Genomic DNA, 12,789 nt, shown 5'->3' on the forward strand with positions numbered 1-12,789 from the left:
CACATTCCTTTGTAAACATCATCAGCGTTAACAGACTTGTAGCTGCATGCATTACCACGATAACTCTGTAGGGACTATTCGATGTCCCCCCACCAATTAATATTTAATATAATCGTCTAAGAACACAGTTACACTTCATAAAATCAGTCGCTCTTCATCATTCCAAGTGTCTACATCGCTCCGAGTGTCTACTCCGCCCGTGTGCTCGTCTCGTATTCAACGTTTAAATCATAATTATTTTTCAGTGTTTAAAATTAAAATGGCTGGTCCAATCGAAAATATGGCTGATATTTACAAGAAAACTTTTAAATATACTCCACCGTCACCACCACCCAACCTAAATATTATAAAGTAAAACATTTATTAAGACTATCTTAAATGGCTGGACGAAAATGTGTTATTGAACCGTCATTGGTTATCGATGCTGTACTTTTCTGCAAAGAATCTGTTATTATTACCAACGTAAATGATGAAAAAAGTAAGTTAAGAATGATCATTACATTTTTAATTAGAATTATCGTAATTTTATTATATTGAAAAAAATATCCGGTCTCGAGCCGGTTGGTGTGTGATAAGGAGGTCTGGTGATAAGGTTAGGACCACCGCTGTTCGAAGTGGTAGCCCGGGTTATGCCGCTGGAAATTCGAAATTCCGTAAAAACATCATATAGCCGCCGCGATTTTTTTGGTGTCTAGCAGGTCAGTCGCCTCAGTTATCCGGGTAAAACATTTCGGGCGTCCATGCAAATCATATAGCCACCGTCATTTTTTGAGTGTCTAGCAGGTCAGTCACCTCGAATGACGTTCGCCGTAGTAATAAGGGTAGGCTATCCGACTTCGTTGGATATCGCAAAGAATCTGTTATTATTACCAACGTAAATGGTGAAAAAAGTAAGTTAAGAATGATCATTAAATTTTTAATTAGAATTATCGTAATTTTATTATATTGAAAGAAATATTTGAATAGGGGTACTACAGAGTGTATTTTCATTCTTGTTGCAAAAACATAAAATATTGTATAAGCCTACTCAAACAATTTTATTGTTTTGTAAGGCATTGAATGTTTTTAAGGATTTATAATTTTTAATTTAGAAGTTGCAGTTGCTACTGACAGCGTATGGTCTGATATCAGCTCGAAGCTTGATAATCGCAAGTCAGCTAGTTCTCTCCATACAATTGTGTATAAAGGTAGACGTGGGATAAATAAACAACTAGGATTTCTACCGCAGGAAACATATCTTGTTCCTACAAATATTACTGATGAAAATCAATTCTCAAACGGATCGGGTATGTAATTTTAGATTCTGGGCGAAGCGATGAATATATTGATTGTACAATGTGTGTTTTTTTTTTTGCGTCTGTCATCACCTTTTAGGACAGTAAAAGTGCTTGAATTTTCTTCAACAGTAACTTTTCTGATAGGAAAGTGAATCTAGTTGGTACTTTGGGGGGTCAAAAGTAAAAATTTCCCAGTAGTTTTCAAAAGCACGGGAATTTTTACGCAAATACGTTTTTGAGAAAATCGATTTTGGTTTTTGGTGTAACTCTAAAACAAATGACCGTAGGGACATGAAATTTTGACTGAATGCTTATAATTGCATTTCCTATACACCATAACATTTTCCAAATATTTTGACTTATTTTGAGCTGTTTACGGACATTGTCAGTTTTCAATTTTTTTAGTTTTTTTTTCTATAAATATCAATAAAATTTTATTTGTTGGGTAAAAAAGTGTGAAAATTTAATATAAGGCTCCTGATATATCGTTCTAATAGTACTTGAAAAATATTAAAAATACATTGGCACAATTTTTTTTTATAAGCATTTAAAGTTCAAATTTCGACACTATTTATCAAATTTATAATTTATTAATTATTTTGTAGTTAAAAATGTATAAAATGTTTAACTTTTATGGCTAAGAATTGAAAATTTAAAATACAGTAGGTTACAAGTGGGACAATGTATAATAGATTGTATTAAACTTGAATTCAATGATATAATATCATTGTATAAGAAAAACGATTCTGAGCGGAGATGGTTTATCAGTCTGGATTTTTTATATTTTTATTATTAATTATTATAGCCTGTTAGTTGAATTAATATTATAATATTATTATTATTTTTTATTCTTTGCTCTGGCGATAAACAAAGCGTTAGAAATTAAAACCCCATTTTTAGCCGGTTTTCGTAATTTGTCGGTAGTATTTCCCGTGGCATTAAATAACTATTGAGAAAATTGAAAAACGACCTCTATAAAGTACCATCTTGATCCAATTTGCTAAAGGATAAGGTACTATATGTTGAAATCAAAGCACTCCTTCTGGTAGAAATATAGTTTACAGGATATATAAAAAAAAAAAACCCTATGTAAAACCAATAGCTTCCTTGCTCCGCTCAGAATCTAAAAGCATATAGATTATGTTAAAAATATTTTTAGTAAACAAAATATGTTCTTAACGAAGGTTAAAAAATAAATAATTACATTATATATGTTAATTTTTAAATCTAACCTTCCACGCCTCTCCAAAAAATATAAACATAAAATAGATGATATGGAAGATCATCAAAATCGATATTGATAAAATATTATGAATTATTAAAATATGATTTTAGGAAAAAATGTTAATGAATATAGTTCAGAGGCTCTTCCTCAACTGGAAATTCAACTAAAAAACATTCCTGAGGCTCTACAATATTCGGGAAAAAGTTTTGAACTTAGAGGAGTTTGCAGCTATCGTCGTCGACTAAGTCGTCTTAGATCATCAATAGGTCACTATTTTGCGTTGTGTAAACGTGGACCCCACAACTGGGAAATCTTCGACGATCTACTATAAAACCAAAGACGGTCAAAGAAACCACCATAGTTCCTTGTGAAATTCTAATTTACACAATATAAATTCAAGTATAAAATTAAATTTGTTTGTCATTTTATTTTATTTTAAAATAGGTTAAATATATAAAAAGTAGTACATTTATCTATTCTTGTGTTACATTGTTTTATGTATAATAGTTGACTATTCGTCATTTATATTAGTTAAAAATTGTAATTGATGCATAAAATAATGATTTGATATATAATTGTACCTTATATAGATATACGTCAAAGTTATAATAGGACCAAAGCAAACGAAAATAATCGAACGCTATTAAAGGTGCTGTGTTATCTACTAGTTGCCTCCCGAAGTCAAAAAGTTCAATCATTTTTTTTCAAATAGACTCTCGAATGCATATAAATTGCCTCATCCTATCGTACAATAAACATAAACAAATTGTGTCCAGGAATCAGGGTTGTGCACTATTTATATGAGTAGTCATAATAAGAAAGACCGATAACCCTGTAACTATTGGCCTGCGAATTTCGTGCGTAGGCATGCCAATTCATGCTAATTGCGTGATAATTATTGGCAAAAGAAAATTCTGGAAAATCTTTTTTTCTCAATCTTGGGGGGTGGGAGGGCAGGCGAAACGGTCAAAATGGGGAAATACCGATAGCTCGGTAGTCATTGGCCTGCGAATTTCATGCGTGGGCGTGCCAATTCATGTTAATTGCGTGCTAATTATTGGCAAAAGAAAATTCCGGAAAATCTTTTTTTCAATCTTGGGGGGCTGGTGAAACGTTTCAACAGCCTTCCTGTGAAACTGACGTATGTTTTGTGCTTTCTAATTTTTATAGACAAATGTTAAAAATGATTAATCAAAAGTTACTTCTTTGAGAAATATTGAAAATAAATAGTTATAATTTTCTTATAACTGTTTAAAGTTAAAATTTGTTTGAACTTCATAAAAATCACAAACATTTTAAAATCATAGATAATATTTTTCTAATCATAAGATTTAAATGGAAAATAATATTGAAAATAAATAAATTATACGTACTTTCTTTTACTGTAATATAAAGTTTTATTATTTAATAGCTATGTACATAATATTTTCCAAAATTATAGATTTTCGGGAATATAATAGGCTTGAATAATTATTTTATCACATTAAACATTGTACAGTAAATCAAACAAATAAAATGAAAAGCTACGCTCCTCCAAAAATTTCAAAACGATATTATATGGACACATCCAACTACAATAGGTATTTGTGGACAAGAACGTTCAGTGGGTAGACATTCTTACTAAAACAAGATAGAAAGATAATATTGTATTGTTATCATCTATGTCATCTATTTAACCGAAATAATGGAAATCTATTAGCTTCCACATTTATTTTTTATACATTTAGAATTATTACAAAGATAATATAAACTATAAAACAATATGCAAATATTCGAAAAATATAAAATCATAATTTATTTTATACCCATTTAAACTTTAAAGTTAAAATTTATATAATATTCTTTAATATCATACAAATGTTTAAATTATATAACAGGTGTGGTCATAATCTAAACAAATATAAAATAACACGTACCTTCATTAGCTGTAAATTATAATATTTAACTGATTTAAATAGACTAAAATAGATTGTAGTTATATTTATTATCGTGATAAATGTAAAAAATCTAGATGTCAGTAAAAAGTATTGTAACTGGTTATTTCTGATTTGTCATCTGATCATTCCAGGTGAAAGTTATGTAAAAATATTGCAATAAACATAAACTTGACTTACCAATCTTCCCTGCAAAAAAAAAAAAATTATAACTATGTTATGAATAATGCAATATTAGATACAATTAATATATGAACTTTGATTTTTCTCTACTGCTAATGAACATGTATGAATTCCGATGTGTTGATATTAAAAGTTTAGACTACCTATGTGGCTATGTTGCTATGTGAATACTTAAAATATCGTTATTATTTTGTTTGATGCACATTTGAAGATTATTTAATTTTTGGCTTTAGGAATCCACCTTATTTTCTGTCTTTTACGTCAATTTTTATCTACAGATGAATATTGGAGCTATTATGGACGAAATAGTTATTGTAATAATATAATATTGCAATTTTGCACAGAATAACAAAATACATTTAAATAAAAAATGTTAACACAATTATATATACTTACTAATTTCAGCTTCAAAAAATTATAATAATAATTAATAGGTTATTAACTATAACTATGTAAAAGTTAAATCAATATTTTCAATAGAGGGACTTTTAATTTCAATAAAATAAAATAATAATAATAACAATCATAATTATTATAATTATAATTAAAATACCTTTTTTCAAATATGATTTTCAAAAAAAAAATTGAGAACTAATAACAAAATTTGTACGTAAAATCTGCATTGTGAATCTGTGTAGGTAGTATATCTTATGTGGCTTGAAAAAAGCATATTTGAAATAAATTCAAAATGTGTGACACGATTTTATTGTCACAATTGGAAATAAAATAATAAAAATAATGACAAATACCTATACAAAGGGTATGAACGTTTTGATTTAAAAAGTATCCTGTTTTTTTTTTATAATGTGGATGACAATTCATTATTGTGAAAATAAAAGTAATTGATAAAATATATTATGAATAGTACGTATCGTTTAAAGTTGGATGTAACTTATTGTTTATTACGCAAACTCAGAATATAATAAATAACACAAATATGACTTACTTGTTAATGATTCTGAATACAAAATACAAATAGGTTTATACGTGGTAAATTTTATAATATTTTGTTTAAAATTGGTTAAATATATTAAAAATAAATAATATACAATTAAGTTACTATAATTATCATCAATAATACCTTAGAAAAAGATAATATGTATTCGTCAACGTAATAACTATTTACAATATACCACTACGACTATATTATGTATGATTTTTTCGAGATGAATAAATTATCACAATGTTTGTAAACGTAAACATAATTTTTTTTAAACAATATTCAGATTTGAAACAGAATAATTAACTTTATCTTAGCAATGTTACTCCAACACACTTATTATCAAAAAAATACTTTACAAAAAGTATTCCAAATATTTTTTGAATACTTTTTTTTAGTAGATTTAGATTTCAATACCAAAAATATTATTTTTTCAATTCTGTGTTTATTAATGAACATTATTATAATCTCGGTAATACCTATCAGGCTATCTATAAGTTATAAATTATATTCAAATTAATACAGTTAATAAGTAATAATTAGTAATATAAAAGAGTAAACCTAAATAAGAAAAAAAGTATTCCGAATACTGTAGGTACTGAGAATACTTGAAAAAAGTATTCAAAATACGACCCAAGTCTGATTATAAGGAAATTTCTTAATTTAAATTTTTAGTACTATTCTATACACTTTCTGTACCTGTTACTTCCAATAAGACAAATTATAAAACTTATAAATACTTACCGTCATATTGGTCTATAAAAACAAATAATATTATCTCACACAATAAATTAGTTCGTTTCTAATAGACCTATTTTTTTTTTTACATATCAATATATCATTATGTTTTATTTTTGTGCTTTGACAATTTAGCTGCGGTGTTCCAATACATATTATTTTGCGATCATGCTTAGCTTTTAATTTTTATGATAGTAGTCAGTTGTCCAATCATCTGTATTTTCTGCAGTTTTAAAACTAATAGTCTTATAATTTTGAGTGCTTTAATGGTTATTTTATTTTAGGTTTATGGAATTTACCATAATTTATATTTTAATGTACACAGAATGTTTTAAATAACACCGATTGAACATTTTGAAAGTGACATTTTTGTAAGACAACCTCTTATACTTAAATTAAGACTGCGGATAATATGTAAAATAATGTTTCTGATCTTCAATATCAATTTTTATCTACAAATGGACATTGAAGCTATAATGAACGAAATAATTTATATAATATATAATATAATTTTAACATTTCACACAAAATAAAATGATACATTTTTATAAAAAAATATTACTAAAAATAATTGTACTTACCAATTTTACCTACAAAAAATTATAATAATTATTAGGTAATAAGTTATTTATAAAGTTAAAAAACATTTTTAATAGAGTGACTTTTAATTTCAATTTTAATAATTATAATGCTTTTAACTAAATATGATTGTAAAAATAATTGCGAATCATTAATGTAAATTGGACGTACAATCTGCATTATTATTTTGTATAGGTTTATTTTATCTTAATAGTTTATTAAACGAATTCATAATAAATTAAAATCACAAACATTACATACTTTCTAATTGTACTGAAGAAAAAATACAAAATACATTTAAGTTATTGTTATCATCAATCAAACGTTAGAAATAGGTATTATTTAGTTGTCAACATATTATTATCATTTAAAATAATATTTATTATTATTATGATTTTATTGGGATTGAGATCAATAAACTATTACATGATCAATTTACATACTAGCATTACACATTTTTTGAAAAAAATATTACTTATTAACAGAATGGTTGTTTTTATAATCTAATCACTCAAAATAGAAAATTCTAGTATTGTAGTTTGTGAACGTAAACATAATTTATTTTAAGAAAATATTCAGATTTGAAACAGAAACTCAAGAACACTCGTGCCTACCGATTTTTGTGTAGGACACTTACTTGAGATTTTGGAACAGTTTTGTAATATAATGAACCGACAATAACTGTGTTTGTAACCAAGAACTCGTTACATGGAAGTTCAGAGTTTTAATTTTTGGTACCATTCATATCCATTTTTTTTTTATTATTTCCTTCAATCAGACAAATTATAAACGTATTAATACTTACCGTCAGTTATGTCTGTAAAAACAAATAATACATATTTAACAATAACTTAGTTCGTTTCTAGTAGACTTATCATTGTTTATGGGCTAATTTTTTTTACATATCATTATGCTTAATTTTTTTGCTTTGAAAATTTAGCTGGTGTTCCAGTATATTATTTTGCGATCGTGCTTAGTTTTTAATTTTTATGATAGTTGTCTGTTGTCCAATCATCAGTATGTTCTTCCGTTTTAAATTAATACCCTTATCATTTTGCGTGCTTTACATTTGATGGTCATTTTTTTTTGGTATATGGAATTCATCTTAATTTTTATTATAAAATAGAAACATTTAAAATAACAGCAATTGAATGTTTTGAAAGTGACATTTTTGTAAAACAACAAAATAAATAATACTATTATAATACAATATTGACATTTCACACAGAATAAAACAATTAACCTAAGTTCACCCGATGTGGTTTACACAGCAAATAGGGTGGTATTTTTGATTTTAATGTCGGATTGTTATAACAATATTATTTGATAATAATCAGACAGGCCCCTGATAATGATAGGCAACCGCACCTGCGCACAACGAAGTAATCATTCAAGAAATTACTGCAGCTAGACGCAAGTGTATGCATCAACGGAAGCCACAGATAAATCAATATGAATGCAGGAGTACCACCCTACCGTCGCGCTCACATCGATGCTTAGACACCTAATACATATTGATAGAGCTATGCGTATATGTATCACACATAGTCCGTGCTTGAAGCCTATTTGGTTGGTCGTTCAGCCAACGCCACCGTCGACCGTCCAATCGTGAAACGCCCGTGACGCCGCGAGACCGCGCGCAATAACCAATCACAGACGATAATGAGTGCATCCTGCGTGACAAAGACGCAGTGGGCAGACCAATGTCTTTAAAGACGAGTGCATGGCACAGATTCATTCAGTATTCTACACAACTATTTTGTAACAAAACCCACCCAGGCAGATTTGCGGGGTTTAGATCTATCCTTAAGCCAACTACTTTGTAACAAGACCCACATGGATATGGAGCAGAAACTCTCATACAGTCCACTCAACATTCAATTCCTTCACCGGAACAAGTATCATATAAAATATTAAAAAATTAAACAAATTGAGATACATGGATTCATTTATTTTGAGAGCAAATTGAAAATCTTCACAGAATAGAAACAAAAAATCATGATACTGATTAATAATTAATGAGTTATGACAGTTGAATGGACAAGATGCATCTTGGAAAACAAATACAGCGTACATTTTACTAACCTAGCAATGTCTTGGAGTTAGAATGTGACAAATAAATAAATTATTAAATATTTTTGAGTTATCCTCAAATATCCAAATACCTATGTGCTATTAAAATATGTAAAATTAAAAAAGGTTCAATTTACCTTTATGATTATAAAAGCCAATTCTTATAAGTTACACTTATTTCTAATATACTTCAAAATGAGGAAGTTATAAAATTAAGTATTTGTTAATTACAATATCCTTACCATCATTTTCAAAATATTTATTGTAAAAACCTATACAATTTTAAAATTATTAAAGTAAAATTATATGAAACAATGCTTGAGTAGGTACCATAAATTGATTAATTGAATGGTTCTTTAATCACTTATGATCCAATCATGGCCATCTTAATCTCACTAAACTATTTACATGTGGTATTTTTAAGATACCTTACTAATACCTATATAATAGTTTATGAATATGACAAGTCGACTTTTAAACGGAAATCAACGTCGATAAAATATTGATTTGGAATTTTTTGTACTACTTAAAAAGTGTTCAAACTTCTGTTTTTCAGAACACAATTAGTCACCCGTTCCCACTTTTTTACTGTAAATTAATTAGATGTTTTTTTTGACATTTTTTATGTACCTAATTCAAAATTAGAACTTCCTTCGTTATTAATATGTTTGTTCTAAGGATAATAACAAAATGTTCGTGTGAAAATATAAAATAGACGTAATATCGGAACAAGAAATTATTAAATTTGGGACATTTTTACAATTCATTTTTGTTGATAGATTAATATTCATAAGTCATAACTAAATGTTCAATTCACATAAACGATAAACCCACGTACTAATCATATATTTATTTTGATTCAGAAAAATTATCCACTGAATAACTTATCGTAGAAAAAAAGGGGGAGGGGTTTATTTGAAAAAACAGATGTTTGTATCTCCACAGAACACTACTTGAGTAATACATAATATCTCAAGAATATGAAAATATGGTCTTTAATTTACCTATTATTGAAGAAAAAAGGGGGTTAGCATGATTGGTGAATAACACTATATATATAGTACTTATAACTTAGGTATAACATATAATATATAAGTACTATCTACTTTGTACTATATTATTATATGGGAATATATTTTATCAACTATAGTCTATAAGTAATTGTTATGGGTCAGACCATATAATCAGATATAACCTTAAGTAATACAAATTTACTCAAAGTTTTAAAAAATTATTACATAAGTTAAAAATATTTGGAGGCTGGTAGACATTATACCGTTTTACAACTTGTTAAAAAACTTAAAAAAATATTCCAAAGAAATTAAAAAAATTAATAATTATACAAAATATAGTTATCTATTAAAAGCGAGATTAATGAAATGGAATAGCCCTCTAAAGTAGAATATTTAAAAATAAATAATAATAAAATAAATTAAAATACATGAATTTTTACAAAATTTTTCAAAATTTTAATTTTCAACCAAAATATGGGTAAGTGAATCAAAAATTAAAATGGCTCATAACTCGCTTGAAAATTAAAATATCGAATAAAAGCTAATCAAGCAATAATTAAGCACAATGTTGTTATTTAAAAAATTGATAATAGGTGAAATCACTCTAATATCAAACCTAACAACGCACAATTGAAACTAGTGAACGAACATTTGCTATGTCGTACGTGTAAGACGGAGACAACAAATGCACGGGTTGAATTCTGTTAAGGTACCTATAGGAACAATAAATCTAAATACTAATTAAATAATAATCACGATTAACAAATAAATTATGACAATTAAATGGACCCGGGTCATCTTGGAACCGCAATACTCCTTACATTTTACTAACCACGCAATGTTTAGTAGTTAGATTGTTAGTCATAAAAAAAAATACTAAAAAAAAATAAATATTTTTTTTGTGTTCTGCTCAAATATCCGTGTATTATTAAAATATGTTAAATTTACCAGTAAGATCATACAAGTCAATGCTTATAAGTTACTCTTACATGTATCCAATATATACTTAAAAATAAGCATGTAATAAAATTAAGTATTTGGTAATTATAATATCTTTACCATTATATGCAATAATTGTATTTGAAAGTTCTATAACATTTTAAAATTATTAAAACAAAATTATATAAAACTATGCTTGAGTAGGTACCAAAAATTGGTAGTTAATAAATAAATAGTTTACTAATCTCTCATTATCCAATATGGGCAACAAAATCTTACCATACATTTTACATATTATGGTATTTTTAAGCGAATCCGGACATTTCGGCGTGGCCATCTCGGCGTGGCCGTTTCGGCGTACAGCTGTTTCAGCGTGGGTCTATTTCGGCGTAGGTAGTGATTTTTTCATAAAATGATTTTAATCGCGTTTAGATAATATAATGTTAGCATTGATTATATTGTACCGATTTAATTTATCAGTTTATATCTCACTTTTGTCGGTTGGATGCAGTTACGCCGTATGAACTGTATATAATAATAATAATTATATATAATATATACAATGGGATTTTATTACTGTCATACAACATAATCTATATTACGGTCTAAGTTAATAAAGATATAGATTTAGGTATAGTTAACCTATACGCTCTGCATCGATAGACGATCATTGAGTAGATCATCAAGTAGTCAGTAGTTATAGTAGTCATCATGGCACAAGCAATTGAAACTTTCCGTGGACGTGAAATATTTGTACATGATGGGTACATGTATATTTTTGATGCATTTAGTGCAAATAAATCAAAAATGTTTTGGCGATGTCGTTACAAAGATTCGTGTAAGGCGAGAATTCATACAACAGTTAAAACTTCGGAGGTGATTTATTTCATTATTTCAGTAGGTATTAAATACATTTATTATGGTTTTATTTATTAGGTCTTAAAACAAATAAATGAACATTCGACCCATGACTCGGAAGCGGCTAAGATTGAAGCTAATTCTGCAGTCACTAAGATGAAAAAACGAGTACGTGAGACAATGGAGCCTACATCAAATATCATCAATGAATGTACGAGTGGATTATCACAAGCAGGAAAGGTTAATATCAAAATTTTAATAACTTTAATTGAGAATTAATTTTAAATTAATTAGGGAGCGTTGACGGCCGATGGAGCTTTAAAAAAACAGATAAGACGCACACGGCGTGAAATTCAAGCTGCACCTGATGCACCAAAAGATTTAATTTCATTAATAATACCATTGAATTACCAGTCGTATTCGCCATCTGAAGGTGTAACTGAACAATTTTTATTACACGATAGTGGACATGGAGTCGATAGAATTTTAATTTTTTATCACCCTCAAAATTTAAATATTTTATCAGAGTCTTCCAATTGGTATGTCGATGGCCCTTTTAAAGTAGCACATTATTTATTTTTGCAAGTATATGTAATATTAAGTAAATACCTCGATGGCGTTCATCCTCTTATTAATGCTCTTTTACCCGATAAAAAAACCAAACGTATGAACAGCTATTTAAAATACTAATCAAATTAAAACCAAAATTAATTGTTTGCGATTTTGAGCAAGCTGCGATCAAAGCAATTAAAAACAATTTCCCTGAAGTTCAAATTCACGGATGTTTATTTCATTTGACAAAAAATTTTAGACTTAAAATGAGTGATCTGGAATTATTTTCTAAGTATAAAAATGATGCAGAATTTTCAATTTATATTAAAATGATTTTGGCTTTAGCTTTTGTTAAAATTGACGACATTTACAATAGTGTAAACTTATTATACGATGAACTGCCCGAAGAAATATTTCCTCTCTTAGAATTGTTTGAAGAAAACTACATTGGTACAGTTGTAAGAAATTGTCTTCAAAA

General features: G+C 27.7%; 1 protein-coding gene across 1 annotated transcript; it reads left to right on the plus strand.

The window, feature by feature from the left end:
- Window positions 1–378: 378 nt before the first annotated feature.
- Window positions 379–2,833, plus strand: LOC132949120 (uncharacterized). The gene is made up of 3 exons (XM_061019901.1): window positions 379–478; window positions 1,092–1,286; window positions 2,613–2,833. Exons 1-3 carry the CDS (start codon window positions 379–381, stop codon window positions 2,831–2,833), a joined length of 516 nt encoding a protein of 171 aa, XP_060875884.1.
- The last annotated feature ends 9,956 nt before the right edge of the window (window positions 2,834–12,789 follow it).

This window comes from Metopolophium dirhodum, chromosome 7 (assembly GCF_019925205.1).
Source record: "Metopolophium dirhodum isolate CAU chromosome 7, ASM1992520v1, whole genome shotgun sequence".
In the NCBI taxonomy this organism is placed as follows: domain Eukaryota; kingdom Metazoa; phylum Arthropoda; class Insecta; order Hemiptera; family Aphididae; genus Metopolophium; species Metopolophium dirhodum.

Coding starts and splice junctions, on each gene's coding strand:
- LOC132949120 (XM_061019901.1), top strand. CDS start 379: ATGGCTGGACGAAAATGTGTTATTGAACCGTCATTGGTTATCGATGCT. Junction 479..1,091: donor CAACGTAAATGATGAAAAAA/GTAAGTTAAGAA, acceptor TTTTTAATTTAG/AAGTTGCAGTTGCTACTGAC. Junction 1,287..2,612: donor TCAATTCTCAAACGGATCGG/GTATGTAATTTT, acceptor ATATGATTTTAG/GAAAAAATGTTAATGAATAT.